The sequence below is a fragment of the Ctenopharyngodon idella genome, chromosome 4, assembly GCF_019924925.1.
Source record: "Ctenopharyngodon idella isolate HZGC_01 chromosome 4, HZGC01, whole genome shotgun sequence".
Taxonomy (NCBI): Eukaryota; Metazoa; Chordata; class Actinopteri; order Cypriniformes; family Xenocyprididae; genus Ctenopharyngodon; species Ctenopharyngodon idella.
Window position 1 is genome coordinate 5,505,962 of NC_067223.1, and position 18,953 is coordinate 5,524,914.

The 18,953-nt window shown below is 39.2% G+C and overlaps 1 protein-coding gene across 4 annotated transcripts; it reads right to left on the minus strand.

The window, feature by feature from the left end:
• Nucleotides 1-253: 253 nt before the first annotated feature.
• On the minus strand, nt 254-18,509 carry ppp6r2a (protein phosphatase 6, regulatory subunit 2a). 4 transcript variants are annotated; one of them, XM_051890906.1, is made up of 24 exons: nt 18,147-18,509; nt 16,162-16,321; nt 13,719-13,982; nt 11,204-11,390; nt 10,952-11,089; nt 10,478-10,543; nt 10,251-10,363; nt 9,982-10,089; nt 9,724-9,850; nt 7,927-8,079; nt 7,505-7,735; nt 6,641-6,705; nt 6,363-6,478; nt 6,172-6,257; nt 5,531-5,611; nt 5,338-5,435; nt 5,113-5,170; nt 4,895-5,022; nt 4,671-4,810; nt 4,451-4,586; nt 4,253-4,305; nt 3,273-3,447; nt 2,573-2,674; nt 254-2,485 (listed from the first exon to the last, which is right to left on the minus strand). In XM_051890906.1, exons 3-24 carry the CDS (start codon nt 13,943-13,945, stop codon nt 2,437-2,439), a joined length of 2,637 nt encoding a protein of 878 aa, XP_051746866.1. In that variant the 5' UTR covers nt 13,946-13,982; nt 16,162-16,321; nt 18,147-18,509; the 3' UTR covers nt 254-2,436. The 4 variants fall into 4 exon arrangements, with proteins under 4 accessions (XP_051746866.1, XP_051746863.1, XP_051746864.1 ...); XM_051890903.1 differs by having other exon boundaries at nt 9,976-10,089; XM_051890904.1 differs by lacking the exon at nt 18,147-18,509 and adding an exon at nt 16,932-18,061 and having other exon boundaries at nt 9,976-10,089.
• Nucleotides 18,510-18,953: the final 444 nt, after the last annotated feature.

Below are 18,953 nucleotides of genomic sequence, written 5' to 3' on the forward strand. Positions count from 1 at the left end.
ACACGGCTATTTAGCAGGAAAATAAATACGCGAAATGAAATATTAATTTGAGTTGAAATTACCTGATTTCTTTCCTTTTCACTAGAAGTGATAACGGAGACGACTAGATGGCGCCAGTTGCGTTTTAGTATGTGTGAGCGTTGCTATGGAGTATGGACGACAGCTATTGACCAATCAGAATCGAGTATTCCAAGTGGCTTTATCACTTGTCCCGTCTTAACATTGATAATGTATGATATATCTTAGAAACAGCGATAATTTAAAAAGTTTATTCCAGAGGAATGTCTTAAAATAAACTTGCACTATATATGGATGACTGGAAAAACGATGTTTGCTTGTTTATACAATATGAGGAACGAGTCAAAATTATTTTCTGTTGTAATACAATTGAACCAGGAACAATTAAAATTAAAATAATTTTTTGGCAGCTCTCGAAAATAATACATCATCTGTTAAATATCTATCTGTGTAACTGAGACTCTTGGGACGATGAATGAATACAAGGCTCTTAACACTCAACCTATAGCTGTGAAAGTACAGAAACAGTTCAGACTCCAGACACATGAACAGAATTGAACAGAGCAATATTTTGGTTGCTGAAGATCACATAAATTAGAATCTCTACAATATGTAAAATAATATTGGTTAAAGTTAAAAATAAGATTTTTTTTTAAAAACAGTTAAAGAAAAAAAAAAAAAAAAGGCAAATACATACTTTTGGCTTTGGAAACAAACCTATTTGAACAAGTCATAGATATAAGAAGCAGAGTCAATGGAGACTTTACACTCCAGAGGCAAAGACCATGAAGAGTGAAATAAACATGGTGTTCCAATGCATGATGGGAAACCAGGTCTCTGCACTAACACCTCAATAAGTGCAAAATAAATAATGCAATATCCCAATCCTGTAATCCAACAGATTTGGTACCATCGTAAGCTTGCAGAGATATGATGCGTGAATTGTGATAGCCAAAAAAAAAAAAAAATTCCTGGAGAAAAAAATAATCACATGATGTTCAGGATGAAATATTACAAGAGGTGGATCTTGGTATTTCCAACGAGAGCTACCGGAAGGTTCTGAGACAAGTCTTTCTGACAGCATATAACGAGTTCTGATAAAAAAAAATAAAAAAAAATTGATGATGCATAACACTGTCCTGTGGAGCATTTCATTGAGTATATTATACTAGAAAGTTGGGGCAAAATTTCTTGGCCTCTGGGGAAAAAAAAAAAAAAAAAATCAAGCGCTGCATTGGCATTGATAGGGATGCAAATAAAATAGTGGCAGCGGTTCTTTTGTGATCAGGTGACATTTAAAAACAGACAAAAAAGCCTGTTTGCTTTGAGGCAAACCCTTCTGTCCTGTTACAGAGTTTTTGAAGGATTTGTAACTTAAGGCATAGGTCATTATGATTACTTTTAGCTTTTTGCTTTAAACCCATGATTCAATTTTCAGAAAGCTTAAGCAGACAACGCACTAGAAAATTAGGTAGAAACTGTTCAGTTGATCTAAGTGGAGAAAAAAAAAAAACCGGACGAATGTAATTCAGTACAATCAGAAGATCTTGACTAGCTAGAACGTTGTTGGAAAAACAGTTGCTTGTATATGCTTGATAAATAACATTTTGCATGCAATGAAAAGAAAAAGTGGGGGAAAAAAATTCAAATAGGCCCACCCCCATCATAAATGTATATTTTACGAATGAGTCGAATTTAAATTAAATGGCTAAACGTTATTGCACAAGTGCCAACGTGGACACCATGTCAGAGTATCAACTCTAATTTCATACACTTCTGCCCCAAAGCACTTCAGAACATTCAAATACATGATTTAATGAGATTAGGCCATAATAATGTGTTTTAAAAAAATCCTAAAAGTGAACTTGGCGGGGCGGTGACCTGTGCAGAAAAGTGTCAAGCATTACAGAACACTTCAGTTGTGCTTCAACATACAGTAAATTGTCGCAGAGGCTGTTTTCAGGCAACGAGGCTTTCGATTTTGCATGAGGATGTTCGAGACGTTATGCCATGAAGGATGAACCTGTGCTTTCCAATCAGGACCTTCACATCCCTGTTTTCTACCATCCAAGGCTGCGAGCGAAAAAGAATCCAGAAAAATTAAGGGAGGGACACAAACCGAGGAAAATAAAGAAGTCCTGACAGATCCTGTAATCACACGCGGTCACTGCTACATTTAAAACTGTGCATATCCCATACAAAGTTGAAAAGATTAAAAGACTAACACCTCTGAGCACTGTACTGGTTACTGGTTTGTGTTACATGCCCCTGGCTTCCTCCTCCAATGATGGGCTGATTGGCAGTATCCAGGACCAATAACATGGCAGCATTCTTTATTTAAACACCAAAAGTGGTATTGAGGTTTGGGGGTTCAAAATGGAAGAGGCGGAGAGTGGGTCGGACTCCTATCCAGGGCCTTCAGACTGGTCCGTTAGGCATAACCTCAGCAGAAGTGGGTGCCTCGACTCTGTAGAGGCATAAGCGTGAGTAAGAGAGGATGGAGGCAGTTTTTTATCCATCATATAACACCATCTTGATACACATTCACTGTTACCTCGTCTCCGTCACAGTGGTGGCGTCTGACTCTTCTGTAGGCGCTGAAGACTCGCTCTTGTCGGTGATGCTGAGCTTCTCCATAGCATCAGTAGGCACCTCGCTGCAGAGAAAAAGTGTAGCCACCAAATACTTTTACGTCCGTGCACATCAATAATCAGTCTTTGAAAATCAGTATTCAATCGTTTAAACTTGTTTGAATCACTTGGACAAGTGGAGAGAGAGGTATTCTAAAGGTGCTGACAACATTAGCTAAAGTTTGGGGGCAAAAACAGTCCACTGTCGATAGTTTCGTGATGTATGAAGCACATATCAAACCAAGCAGCTTTCTGTTGGTCAACATGGCAAATTTGTGAGACAAATTTGAACCCAGTGCGAAATCTTTCTTGGATTCCTATTAAAATGCTCGGATATTGTCTGCAAAAATTCGCAGAACGGTAAATGTGACCTTAAGTCATTAATGTGCTTCTGATAAATGAAATTCACATTTTTTTAGTCTGGTCTGTCATATTTCTCTCCCCTTAGAGTGGTTTGTTTGGAGAGCATAACTTAACGATCACCACGTTACAGATCTTTCCACGTTACGTCTACATGGTCATTTAAAAATGGGAATATTATTCCCTTCCTGAAGTCATCCTTTCTGAATTTCTGAATCTACATGAAAACACTGCTGCTGCTATTACTTTGCAAAGTGTTCTTACCTCAAGGGTGCTGTTGCCTTGTTGACAGGTGTTTTAGGGGACCCCTCAGCCTTATTTTCCCCAGGGTCCTCTTCGCTGTCTGAGCCTCCAGACGAGCTGCTGTCTGAGGCCACCAGAGGGGCTTTTTGCCCAGGACTTCCTTCCCAATCTCCAGTAGCTGAACCACTGCCGGCCACTGAAAAAAAAAAAAAATAAAAAAAATAAACACTTTCAGGTTCCAAATGGCAAAATTTCAACCCTCTTCTAAGTTTTTCAAGTTCAGTGTTTCTCATCTGGTGGGTCACAAGACCGTTTTGAGTGGGTCGGGGAGTGTGCAAAAAAACAACAACGAACATAATCCTATGATTTTCTGATGCGTGAAAGCTGTTGACACTTCTGTCAGATGCAGTTTAAGTAGAGTAACTGAGAAAAACGCGTTGTCCCGATTCAGTATCTGCAGTCAGATGTGATCAGTGTCATTATTTTAACGTTATTTTCGTATCTTATTATGAAATAAAAACTCTCACCTCAGAAAAACAAATTCTCCTATCCTGTCAGACTCGTAGGGTGCACAGTTCATTTTCACTTCATCATATATATAAAAAATTAGGTCAAAAAATAAAAAAAAATAAAAATAAAAATTGGGGTCGCGGCTTAATGACCATGAAAAATGTGGGTCCCGTGGCCAAACCAGTGAGAACCACTGTTCTAGTTCATATACTTCATCAGTATTACTGCACCATTCCATTAACATGTAAATGTAGGAAATCATGTGTTAAGGTTTTGGGGTTTCTGATGTCAAGAACTTAAGAACAATGCATTTTCTATAGATGGGCTTTTTGGACTGGAGGGGAAGTTTTGAGTTATGAAAGTTACAGTACATTACGGTATATTACTGGTACTCAAAAGATCAAGGAAAATTTGATTCCCCAAATATTACCACTTTAAATTCGATCAGGTAAATTTAAAACAAAAAATCAGATGCAAACAGAGCTACTCACAGTCCTTCCCTTGGCCCTGTTGAGGCTGTCCCTCAGTGTTGCTGGACTCTGCGCTGTAATGTAAAAGCCAGTGGATCAGGAGAGATAAAGGCATTCCCATAATTCAAATACCCAAACCAAACAATATTTGCTGCTCACTTTAAAAACATTCCAAAACAGTGTCATATGTAGCATTAAAGTGTACTTTAGTGGCTTTACCTGCTAAAAGGCTGGAATTCGGTGAAGGTGGCCCAGCCTGTGTCCTGTGAACCCTCATTGCCCTGCTGAGGGGAGCCACCCCAGGAACCAGAGGAGCTCACCTCAGTCTCACCAAAACTCGCTGCCCACCCTGGGTCTGTGCACACCACAAATACAAAGAATGTTCATCGAATAAATTCAGCTGAAAGATTCAGAGTTGTGGGTATGTTGTAGCACTCACTCTGAGTTTGAGCTGCTGTAGACTGCTGAGGACTGGCCTCTTCCTCAACATCCTCTTCCTCAGAGGCCGACCCGCGGCCTCCACCCCCATTCCTCACGGTACTCTTAGGTGAATTATCTGAAGAAAGAGACACCCCAAACCTGAAAAGAATAAATAGAGAATATGAATTCAATAAACAAAACAGCTGAATATATTTCCTCAAGCATATCATCTGTGTGCTATACCTCGATCTGGATTTGATTTGTGTTGCATAGTTAATTTCTTTTTCATCCCAAATATCCTCCTCTTCCTCACAGTCATCGAACTGCTGGATTCTTTCTTTACAACACGCCTCAAAAGCTGCAGCATTGGCCTACAGGAGCACAACAACCCGTATAAAGCATCAAAACAAACATTTACAGCATGTGAATAATGAATGGTGTTTTCAGTGTCAGGCACTTACACTATGATCATCTGCGTCTATATTAAAGTTAATTTCAGCAATCCGATCGAATGCAGCACTGCAAGATATAAAGAGGTCTCTTAAAGATTATCACTGATAATCTTCACCACAAAACATATCAAAGCAAAGTCTCTGCAGCGTTCTCACATCTATTTCAACACATCACTAGATCTGAGAAACGCTTAAACATTTTAGACACATGCAGACAGCATCTTCAGCACTCACTTGATATTTTCATCATGTTCACTGAACTCTTCATCATTAAAACCAAACTGATCCACAAAGTTGGCGGTCATCTGCTGAATCTGGTAATCAGAGAACGCCTGAAAGGCAAAAAAAAAAAATAATCTCACTTACCCAGTCAGCTGTAAGGAGCTTAAAGTAGACTCATGCTAGCTCTTTATTTGTTGCTTCTTACCTGTTGGATGGATAGATCATTGGGGAAGGGGCTCTCCATGTCATCATCTTCACTAGATGAGTGTAAGTTGTGAGTGCTCACCTGAAACACAGGATGAGAATCAATCTAAAATCAGCGTTAAACCATGTAACATGCTCTGAATATGACATCTATTAAAATAAACCTCACAATGTAACCCTGATGTTTGGTGTCTACTATCAAAGCTCTAGTGAACAGAGCTTTAAAAGCCATTGACGATTCAAGGTATGATGTTGCATCATTATATAGATGTTTGAGGAAAGTGGAGAAGTGCTAAGCATCTCTGAAATATTTACTATTATCATCCGTTTCAGTGAACAGATTTGTTAACTCTCTCAAAACACAATTTGAAAGACAAAAAGAAGACCTGGAATGATTATATTCTTGCTCTGAAATAAAAACAAAACAAAATAATTCATATATTTAATACCTGTATTATTTATTATTAATGTTTTATTAGTATTTACAATTTGTGATTTAATAATTCACGCATCAGAAGGGTTAAAACTGATCTCTCTTCACTAAAATCTGATGCATATGTCCATTACATTGACTAAATTTAAATATCCAATATTTTTCATCTGCCCAATGCAATGAAATATGAGTGTGAATGCATTCCTCACCAAATCCACTGTGTTTCTCCTGTTGGTCTCTCTTAGAGTCTCACCCACAAAACTCTCCCAGCGGCCTCTGCAGTCCTCTGGCAGCTCTGTGGATATACAAGTCATTATGATTCCAGCAAGCACACTCATATCTCAGCCATCATCACTGCATAAACTCGGTGGTTCTTTTGACATATTCCTGCACTACAAACCTTTAATTAGGTCATTAATTTGAGAGTGAGCCAGCCCTTTCTCCAGGTTTTGAACCACAGTGTTTGCAATTCTTGTCAGGTGACCCATGTTTCCCCTTCGTCTGCCCCCTTCAGCCCTAGAGATGAAGATAGAGAAACTATAATCAGCCAACAGACAGACATCAAACACATACTGACATAAATATGGGTATGAAGATCAGCTTCATGGCACTATCACACATGTGTTAGAGACTCATTGCATATAAATCAAAGACAGGAAACAGATGAGAAGCTCTTACTGGGTTTTGTCATTTTCCTCCCAAGCATCCAGAATCCTTTGCACTAGCCGACAATGCTGGAAGAGCTGAGGAAAGCAGACAGTCAAACATTGTGAATAATAAACAACAGGAAACACAAAGAGAGGGTAGATAAAAGCAAAGCCCAAAAAAAAAAAAAAAAAAAAAAAAAAAAAAAAAAGACAAAGAACAAGGCAGCAAACAAAAGTGACACACCTATATTCAACAAACCACAAGATTTGAGCTATCATTCATATCTGTAGCACAAGCGCTGCAGGATGAATTAATGGTCAGATTTCAGTACTTAGGCTCTGTGGTTTGTTCAGATTCCTAAACTTAAGTACGTGCAATGCACTACCGTTCAAAAGTTTAGGGTCATTTTTTCATGTTTTTGAAACAAGTATTTTATGCAAAGTAATATTGTTAAATATTATTATAATTTAAAACAATTGTTTTCTATTTAAATATATTATAAAATGTTATTTATTTTTGTGATGGCAAAGCTGAATTTTCAGCAGCCATTACTCCAGTCTTCAGTGTCACATGATCTTTCAAGAAAGCATTGTAGTATGCTGATTTTGGTGCTAAAGAAACATTTTACTATTATCATCAATGTTGAAAACAGTTGTGCTGCTTAATATTTTTGTTAAAATATTAATACATGTAATATTATACATGTTTTTAATGTCACTTTTGATCCATTTAATGCATCCTTGCTAAAAACTATTAATTACTTTCAAAAAAAAAAAAAAACCCACCACTAATATATACTACCCTGTTTCCTCTAAGCTAATCTGACAATCTGACAAGCGCTGTAAGAAAGCGGTACTGATCGAAAACAGATATGAACAACAGCAGATGGCCTACATTGGCAACAAGAGCATCTTGAATTGGTGTGTTTGCTGGATCTGAGCTGCTGTTCTGGCCAGGGGTTCCCTCCTCCGCTTGGCTGCCTGTGCCAGTAGCTGGTCTCTCCTCGTGGTTCTGCAGACCTGGGTTCTGGAGGTCCGTGTGGGCCGAGTGGTTCAGGATGGATGCCACACACAGCTCTACTTGCAAGTGCAAGAAATTATTCCAGGTGTATTTAAAGAATAAATCCTGCAACCAGAGAGTGAGGGAGAGAGGAAGTGAGGAGGAGAGAAAAAAAATTATGAAAAACAAGATCGTCCACCCACAGCCAGCTCATAGTGTTGAGTCTGCGACATTCAGTTTGTGTGTGTGTGTGTGTGTGTGTGTGTGTGTGTGTGTGTGTGTGTGTGTGCGTGTGTGTGTGTGTGTAAGTGATTTACCAACAGCAGGTCCATGGTGTTGAGTCTGCAGATCTCTTTGCAGATGCTGAGGTCGCAAGTCTGCAGCAGAGAAGCTACCAGTCTGGCCACATGAAGGCGGGCGCTCCCCAGGGGCTGCTCCAGAACGCCCACTGTAGTGAGTATTGCACTTCTCTGTTTCACAGCAAGTGGAGGGAGAGTGACAGATTGTTAGAGGGCCATCACTCTCACCATTGCACAGTAATTGTTTAGACAGTAGCTGTTCCAAAACTTAGTAAGCCAAACTTAGTAAGCCAACATAGATAGACACACTTTGGGGTCTTTGATTATGATGTCACTTTTTTAACTTTAGTTAGTAATGTTGCTGTTTGAGCATAAACAACATCTGCAAAGTTATGATGGACTACAACAAACGGCTGGTAGGGACTACAACAAGCTTCTTTCCGGGTTGGTGACATCACAAACCACAAAATTGACATAAACCCTGCCCCAGGAACACGCAACAAAGGGGGTGAGGCCACGTTGGGCTGCTTTAGAGAAGAGGAAGAGTTGTTGTAGTAGATTGTTGTTTCCATGCCGTCATTTTACGCCGGACTGCTTCACAAACGAGGGTTAATTCAATGCTGGATTTGCACAAAAGATTAACATGACGACACATGCTAGTCGATGAGTTGAATCAACTCCACAGCAACTACATACATTTATTTATCCACTAACCATTCAAAAAAGTCCAGTTGCATTCTAAAAGTTGTAACTTCTTTCTGAGTCTCTTTATTAGTGTCCGACTCAGCTGTAAGGCTGTACAGCATTAATAACAATCATCATTTTGGCTGCGTGAGATTCTCCAGCTTTGTTGTTGTTGAGCAACTGAAGTGCAAGCTGTTAAAGCTCCGCCCTCTTTTGGAAAGCGGGCCGGGAGCAGCAGCTAATTTGCATTTAAGGGGACACACAAAAATGGTGTGTTTTTGCTCACACCCAAATAGGGGCAAATTTGACAAGCTATAATAAATGATCTGTGGGGTATTTTGAGCTGAAACTTCACAGACACATTCTGGGGACACCAGAGACTTATATTACATCTTGTGAAAAGGGGCATAATAGGTCCCCTTTAAGGCATCATTAAAATGACGCTCCTGAAGACTGTTCTAAAAGGTCAGCAGCAATATTATGCTACAATCTAAGACACCCTAAAGTCACAATGAACTGGAAGTAGAACGTTTCTTCTGAACTGTGACGTACATCCAAGTGTAACAGCTTATCAAAAAAGGTAGGCTTGGATCCACATCTTGAATTTTGAGATGTGGGCATTGCACTCCAAAATGAATGTGTGCTTTGCAGTTGATTGTAGAGGGGTGAGTTATGACATTTTGATTTAAAATTACACAGTAAAAAATTAAACAAGCATGGATGAATGATTCACAATAAGATCAATAACATGCATCCGATTTTAAGTGCCAAAAAGAATTAAGAAAATAGATTAATCTATTGATGCTTATTCAAGTTTATGCTGTTAGCTTAGAAACATACTAACATTGGAAGCATTTGAGTCTCTTAATGAGCTTATTGTGAAGAGTGCTATTTAAGTGACAGGAAGGGGGTAACATGGCTGTAGAGCGTTCACAATCAGTCATTTATGAGGTTTCACTTCAGTTATGTAGGCAGCAAGGCAGCTTAAGTTTTGAAACAGAGCAAGAGTCATCTGTGAAAAAAACTTCAGCTTGTATCTTTAATACAAACAAAATCAGAACAAATGGTTCTAATGGTTCAGAACAAAAGGCCTGATGGAGTTTAGTTGCATGTGTGTGTGAGTGCTGGTACCATAGGAGGGTTCAGTAGGAGCTGCTGGAAGTCCTTTAGATGAGGCTCAATAGCACGTAAAATACTGCTGTTGACAGTGTAAGACCTTTCACATCCCTGAGAATACAGGTCCATCAGACCCTCCAGCCTAACACCACCAGACACAGAGAAAACAGAAGGTCATGGAAAGATAAAAAAAGAGGGAGAACAGCAAGTGTCCATACACGGCTGTTTATTTTAGGTTTAATTAGGCCCTGTAATGGATGAACTCACCCTGACCTTCGTGACTCCAGTAACGTAAGAAGCACTTGCGTTCCATTGACGACAGACGCTTCAGTCCTTTCCCCTTCGAACATGTTCTTCAAAAGCTCTGCAACATTCTCTTGTCTACAAAGACATCAACATGAGTGGATGAGATACAAAAATGGCGATTACAACAGAGAAACAAGCACTATCTGGTCAGCAGTCTTTATTCAGTAAGTAGATTCTTACACATGGCTCACTACATTACATGACTGTGATCTTGGCTAATCAGATTGGGCACTTACGACTCCAGGACAGCGAGTAAGGGGTCTGGATCTGTGACCTCTGACAGCTGATTGGCCTGGTCTCGACTGAGTCGAATGATGTCACAAAGAGTCTGGGATGCATTAGATTGTCTCTGCAGAAGAATTTAGTGAAAAAGAATGTACTTGGTCGTTTTTTTTTAAACTTCCATAACTGAAATCATGTGGGCTGGAGGTGAAAAGTTCAGCAGAGTGAGTTATATTTCTACCTCTTCATCTCTCCCTGTGTGCATGAGCTCTGTGAGTCTCTGGATGAGTCTCTCCTCATTCAGCCACTGCAAACACACACATTCATTCACAGATCAGAATCACGGCCCCGTAATGACAAGTGTGGATTCAGCCAGGGCTTGGAGGATAACAATCAGGCTAAACATGGGCCAATGTCTCATTTAAGCAATTGAATCACTCATTAACATTTCTAAAAGACATAATTTCTACAAAAGGTTCATGCTTCTAGAGGCAGCACAATGTTAACTGCTTTTGAACAAGATTAACCACCATATGAAGCTCTAAATTCGCTTGTTGTACAGTCAACAACACATGGGACACTTCACACAGGACATGTTATTGCATTCAAATTTAGTTGAAAGCAAGAAAAGAAACAGATGCAGCTCTTAAGCAGTCCCTTAAAAAGTAGAAATCTGTTAAATCTCATTTATATATGAAAATATTAGTGCGCTTACATTGAGGACCTCCATCCTCAAAGGGGCAGGCTCTACACAGCTGATGAGGCGCAGCAATAGGTCCATCATGGCCGAGGCATCAATGTGATTCAGCACCAGACTGATAAAGTTGTGTTTTTTCCTTAGGAAAGAGATTACCTGCATGTGGAATAACAGACAACTTACTAACAATACAAATCAAACAAATAACTCCGTATTGTGCTATTTGATGTGAATATATATTCCGAGCCATGTGAGATCAGGTGTGCACACCTGGTCTGTTTTACGTGCAATCAAGTTGCCGATGGTTTTGCTGAAGAAGGAGGCCAGTAGGGGATTAAGGGGCGGCTCCTGCTCCAGAAAGTGGTAGAGCTTCTCCAAAAGGGATTCATCTCCACCCAGCTTATCATTGATAAGAGCCACATCAGAGGTCAGGAGCTCACAGGCAATGTTTGGAAACCTGGGTAAACAGAAAACAAAAAGTCTATATTACCTACAAGTTACATTGTGACAACACTATCAAACAGCAAATGCAACAGGCTAGGGCTGGGCGATAAAATGATAATTATCGCAATGTAATTTTCCTTGATAAAATGATATCAAGAGTTTGATAAATGTTCGATAATGTTTATGTGCCAAAAGTGGAACGAAACTCATTTGAATGCCGCGCCATACAAACCATTTATCCGCTCGGCTCAAATTTCAAATGGCAGCACGGCGCGAGCTTTCTATTGTAGTTAGATGCGATTACTCGCTGATCGGTCATGGTCACACGACCACTAAACAGCGCTGTGAGATCCAGTTAGAAGCGCTTGAATTCAGCAAAGAACACAAACGTCTCGTGATTTAAAGTAGTTTAAAGCCAGATGAAAAACAGCGCTGACAAACAGGAGAAACACTGTGCGCAACCATATGGTCAGAAGGCTTTTTAATCTACAAATCGCCATCATTTAGCATGGATTTACTGTAGTAACACTAACTGCACCATGGTATTGTGGCAGTAATGTGGAATATTCATATCGAATTTTATTTTTAATGTAGACATGTCTTAAATGTATTAAAGGAGAAAACTAAAGTAATACTATTAAAGTAGCATTTTTGTGATTAAGCTATATGTGCATTTATACTAAAAGTATTTAGGCTACTGTTTTTCATACAAATACTATATAAACCATATAGTTACGTTTTACGATGGTATTGCCATGATATATGGCATTTTACCATATAAAATGAAGTTGTTACAGTTTTTACAGATGTTACTGTTTTTTCTTCTTTCTTTTTTTTACTTGCAATAAATGATTTGGTTGAAAAAAATGAGAAACGTGTGAGAGAATCGTGATCTCAATTCCAATGGAGAAAAATTGTGATTCACATTTTAGCAAGAATCGTGCAGCCCTACCTCAGATTTGTGAAATGTTCACCTGTTTGGCAAGTGTTTGTGATGTTCTGACAATAAAGAGTAGTTTAAAACCACAATTAATGGTCTGGTTTCTACAACTTTCACTTAAGAGCAAAAATCTACCTTTAAACTTGAAAGAAATAAAGATTTGACATTTATCGTACTGATAATTATCGATATCGACTGATATGAACATTTTTATTATGTTAATTTTTTGGCCCATATCGCCCAGACCTACAACACACCAAAAAAGTCTATGGTGACTTGGGCTTTAACATGAACAAACAAATCTAATTTCTGTGGTTCCAACAAAGGTATTTTAAAAGTAACAAAGTTGTTCTGTAGCTCTAGTTATCTTCTGTCACTCAGATAGCACTAAAGTAAACACTGGCCAGCTCAGTGGTGCAGTGTTGTCAGTGCCACAAGAGAGGGTAATAAACTCTGCGTCAGTGCCTTATATCCTATTGTAGGATTCTGCATTTCACAAAAATATCACTAAGCAAAAAATCTGGATCAGTGCTACTAAGAACATATTTCACTTAATGTAATAACATTTCACAATACTTGGAGAGAAAAGACATTTTGAGTGAATCCACTTGCTCATTTTAAGACAAATGATTCTGCCTCCTACACACAGAGAAGCAAATGATTAGTTTTAAATGAACCGTAATCTCTTTTTCTCTCTCCCTCTAACCACATGGTTCCAACAGAGAGAGCTCAAACTGATAGATTTCAACCCTTCAGAACATGAGACTGTTTCATATATTTTACGTTGAACAGCACAATCCTTACAAAGAGCTCTGTTTTAAAACATAAAAGTAGCAATATTTGAGTATACACATCACCTTTTAACTAAATCACTTCTCTTTTCTCTTTCCTCTTCCTTGATTTGTCAGCTTAAAATGCACATCTCTCCTCTTCTCTGCACTTCTACATCTTCACCATCAGTTTTATAGCTCTCCTGTAACCAGGAGCTCTGAGCATGCAGGGCCGCCAGTGAACAACACATATGTCCCACCATCATAATTTAGCAATTCTCAGTAGCAGTCGGAATACTTTTTACTGCCAGCTATATTTACATGTAGGCTATAGGTCATTTGCAGTGCATAAACACTTAAGGTGCGGCCACAAAACTCCAGATTGCACAAAATTTTGCAAAGCAACAGTAAATATGATTTTAAAAAAGTGTGTAATTTCCATTCCATTAGCGTTACATTGCAAAACTGAAATAAAGGCTGTTTCGAACAGGTTTCCTGCACACTTCCCCATCTGGCGGTTGTCGATTAAACAGGTAGCCATGCAAACTCATGTCATTGGTTGAGCTAATGTTGCGGTGTCCATTTGGCCAAAACTAGCAAAATAATGTGTAAAGCTGTGTTTCTATCTTACTTAAAGCGAGTTTTCTCCTCCAGATCAGTAGGGGGCTCCTCCGTGATGAGGGTGACCAGCTCCTGCATACATTGATCCTTGGAGAGGAAGAGAAGGAGCTTGCGGTTCTGTGCTTTGCACTCCTGCAGGACATCCTCCTCTTCCATCAACTCCCTCAGAGTCACGCCCTCTCGATCCAGCAGCTGGTCGATATGGGAGGTGTTGTTCAGGTCAAATTTCCAGAACATGATGGCGGCGGTGGCAGCTGCAGCAGGAAGCACAGGCCTGAGGAGAAGACATAAAAGTGAGGATAACAAGAAGACAAGCGAGTGATAATGCACAGGATGACTACGTTTAAATGTGCACCAATAATGCGATTATTTCCAATAATCAGAGTAAGGACTTAATTGCAGTAAGATGTTTACATGACACAAGCAAATCTCTTTACTCCCGTTTACATGCAATTTTCATTATTCTAATTATTCGCTAAGAAGTGTGGTTATTTTTACCGCCATTATACAAATGATGAACTTTGATACAGTAGGCATGTTACTGGCCACTGTTTTAATCTACTTACATCAAATGCAAAACACATTTGATTTATTGGAAGGTTATTCGGCAGCGTGATGAACAGCGCAATGCTGCTGTAACTGGATTTGCCTACGCTGCATCGCTTTCTTTGCACTGTCTCTGGGTGAAGATACGGAGAAGAGAATGTGCAGCGAATAATGAGAATAATGTCACGTCATGGAGTTCATTCATGAAGTTGTGTAAACGACACACGGGCATCCGTGTACATCAGAGCACATGTGCACTTTGGTCAGAGTGGTAATAATGCAATTAAAGTGTTTACATTAGAGCTAGACAATATAACAGAAAATCAAAATCTTGATTAATTGAACATTTTACCTTGATTACGATTAATGAACAATTTTTTTTATTTTTGCACTTATAGTTCACTGACAAGGTTTGTTCTGTAAATATGCCTATTAAAGGTGTCTATTATCTCACTTCGGGGCTCATGCGCTATCTGTGTGTGTTGACTCTGCGTTTGAGTTCCCCTCCGTGTTGCTTCCATGCCACTGACTGGACAGCGCAGGGCGGAGTCACACGACTACACACAGTAGTATGTTTTTAAGGGGAAAGTATTAACAGGATGTTTAATAAACATGTTAAATAACCAACATGGGAAAATTATGTTGTTTACCCTAGTTTACATGCTTGTTTACTGCGATTAAAATGGGTGTACTCCACATAGTTTATGTACTCCACATGCGAGTATGGTTACTACGATTATGAGCTTAATCGTATTAGTTTGAAGTACTGGGTTTACTTGAGGTAAAGTTTAATCGCAATATTGCCAAAATCCCATTATAATTGCATTATGAGGGTGTATGTAAACACACTCGATATTTCTTTTAAAATTAAATATCTAATGCAGAGAAGGCAAACCCAGAATGAGATTGCGATAAGCACGACGAAAAAAAAATCCAAGGTGGTTGATGCATTGAATGAAATGTAAACATGCAGAATTGCCTAACCTTTTTGATTCAACACAATATTCCCCTGATATAGGTAATTTCTTGTATTTCTGCATAATTATGAATAATGTGCTTGTTTTTGTAGTTTTATTAACAGAAACTAGAAGTATTTATATATCAGATTAAATAACCAGAATTAATTTTGTTATTTCAGAAGTTTCAAGAACTGTATTTTTTTCAATTAAAAACAACTAATAAATATTTGTATTATTTTGTTTTAATATTTATTATAAAATTATATAAGAAATACATTTTACATGACCATTTCGTTTCATTTTTCAAGTTTTAATAGTAATTTATTCATTCAAATGCTTTTTAGTCATTTTGAGGCCTCCTTGGAAGTTTTCTGAAGCCCTCTAGTGGGTATCGGCACCACGGTTGAGAACCACTGTTGTAGAGTGTTCCAAATCAGTCACTTATGAAGTTACATGATGTTTAGGAAGCAGTCTTAAAAAGCAGCTGTTTATGTAGGCAGCCTAATAGGTTTTGGAACAAACTTATATAGTGAGTGGGAGGGGGGAGAATAGCGATGGAAAGCAGAACTAACAGATGAAAGAGAATCTGGAGAACAGAAGAATAAGGAAGGGGACAAAAATAATTGATGGACCTTTAAAGCATCCAACTAACACATCCCACTCAAAACAAAACATGAAGCAACTGGAACATGAAGAGCAACTTTCCTTCTTTCAGTACTGATTGAAATCACCTGTGCTGTGAAGATTTTCTAACAACTCTGGTCATGAACAAAGCAGACCTTTCCCACAAGATGACTGGTACCCACGCATCACACCCTGGGCGATACATTTCACACAGCCTGATAGGCTTTGCTTGCTCAAGGAGATGTGATCTGTTAGTAAGCCTATGTAAAAGGAACTCAAGCCCTGGAACGTTAATAGCATTTGTTAAATAAATATATTTTTTACCAGCTGATGAAACGTGTGAATCCTTAGTTACACCTCCTCCACAGGCAGACAGGCATTTGAGTGGCAGAATGCAGACAGCACAGAATGACCTAGCATTAATCTGCATGAGGTCCACTTCCCACCAGGCCTTCCTCGAATACACACCTCAGACGGACTGACACTGGGGAAAAGAATCGAGTATGAGAAAGTGCAAACCCTTCAAAAATCAATGCAGGCAGGGTGTAAGAAACACTTGTGCCAGTGTGAACCAATGTGACAAACAATGCACAAAGTCAGTATGATGTAAAACACACTGCATCATATCGCCTTGAAACACTGTGCAAGACTAAAATCAGAACTACGGAAGGTCTCGTGGACTGAAAATGTAGTGTTTATACAACAATCATTTCCTTGCCAACAATGAACAAATGCACATACATGTTCTCTTCCTCAAATTCACAACCATACTGACTGCAGACACACAAACAATTATTTTAAGCATTTCAAGCATTCAGATTTTAAGCACGGTCACATTTAATGTAGTTTGTCAAATTTTCGCAGGCAAAATCTTCAATAGGAATCCACACGATCGTGAATTTCACTAAGGGCGAAAAATTTCCCCACACAAATTTCACAACAGGTTCAAGTTCAAGATTCGCAATGCTGATCAACAGAAAGCTGCTTGGTGTTTCATACATATCTAAATTATCAATTGACTATAGACAATGGCCCACAAAATTTTGCTAACTTTAGACCAGAAACTAGGAAGTTAAAATAGAAGGTTCACTTACTGTACTAAATGAAATGCGGACCTACGCCACATCTTGTGCACATATTGCACTCAAAGCGGCAGCTGGCAACAGCTTCCTTGAACACTACATACTCGTCTGATGACGAACAGCACAGAGAAATACATACCGGAAAGAATCTCTATCATTGATCTGCAGCTGTGCAAGCTGAAGCCCTTCTTTCATTTGGGAAAAGTGGCCAAAAAAAAGACAAGGGGACTTGTTTCCTTCTTTTATGTGGACATGATTGTGTGCACGTGCAGAGCTTAGTACAACAATAACAACCACAGACCTCCCCAATAAGCTCTACACAGGAAAGCAAACGTCTCTGCTCTACAATTCATCAAAAATAGTAACAGGCAGCAGCAAAGCTGCCACACACAGCAGACACGAGCGGGGATGTTGCATGGGATCTCTGACAGCAGCTGAGGTCAAATAAGCTGCCATTGATTGCACAACTGTCCAGAAGCTGCCTACTTAGGAAGTTGATCCAGCAGCTTGTGCTGACCCCTGGACCCCAGAGGGGGTGTTCGTTGCATTACAAAACTTCAAATGAGATTGCAGTCGTGATATTGAACGATCGTGTTTTACAACTCAATACTTAAATAGCTGGAGAGGATGAACTGACTTCTGAATTACTCATGTGGCTGCTAATGACAACCTGATTTCAATCCAATGTTTACAATAGACGTCAATAACATACCAGAGCATTTTTAACACCTTATAAAGCCGGGACGGCTAAAGAAGACGTACTACTATAAAACTCAGACGTGATGTGACGATGATCTTAAGTGCAGATTAACAGTTTCAGCAGAAAATCTCGGTGGTTGCATGTTTACAGCTGGGCCCCGCTAGCAGCCGTTAGCATCAGTTGCTAATATTAAAGACAAAACTGGTTTCCGTATTTTCATAACAACCCCAGACTCGACCGAAACAACTCAAATACACACTCGTTTATAGCTCGAAACGGGTTAATATATGTGCAAAGTGCGCTTGGCTTTATTTAAAGCTAAAGAACGGGATGTTTTCGGTTTGCTAGCTCGTCTGGCTAACTTCAGCTGAATCTGTTACAGAAGTTTCTTGTCCTCTGAGGGGAATTAAAACGACACATTTTCTAAACAAAACACTCACTAAGAAGCACAGTTTGGTGTAAAGCAGAGACAGTCGGTTCCAGCAGTGCTATCTTCGCAAGTAAACTGGTTGTGCATGTAAGCTTACCCCCGCTGTGAGTGTCTGTAGACGGACGGGCTACTGGTTGTCTGTTAGTACTGGTCTGGCCCGTGCAGCGGTGGCGCTGCTGCTGCTGCTGCCCCGCGCGCTCTGTGAAACCCCGCTGCTGCCACGAGACCGTTTTCCTCTCAACTATCTGCCCAAAGAGCGAGCCATCGTCCTCTCTAAAGTTGTTTTTCTGCTCTCCTTTATGTATAAATTAATTTTTAGGAAACTATTCTGCGGTTAATCACTACGCAGAGTTATCTCGGCCGCTCACACGCAAGGCGAGTGAAAGGGGATCGGAAAATAAAAATCGCTCATATGTTTGTATTCAAAATGGCGAAACTCTGTCATAGACGCGCGCGTGCGCGTGCTGTCAGATTATTGCTTGCGCATCGAGTGCGCGCTCCCCGCGTACATTGCACTATCCTAGACAACATCAACACAGATTAAAATAATAATAATAATAGAAGTACATAGGCCTAAAGAAAAAAGGGAAAACAAAAGAAAATGACAAGGTAAAAACACAACAGACGAAATAAAATATTTTTTCCTTTTAAACTTTTGTTGAAATCATAACAAAAACTGAAGTTTGTTTTCATACTTTTTATTAAAATAAACCAGACTTTGTTATTACCTAAACTCACTACCCAGTCTCCTAATATATTCTAAAATAAAAGAAACATTTGTACATTTGTATACACTGACACATGTTGAGGAGCTTTGTCCAAAACTATTATTCATTATTTACACTCTGTAATTATTTCCCATTAAGCTGATAATTGAATGTAGAAATGATTATACGTTGCTTTT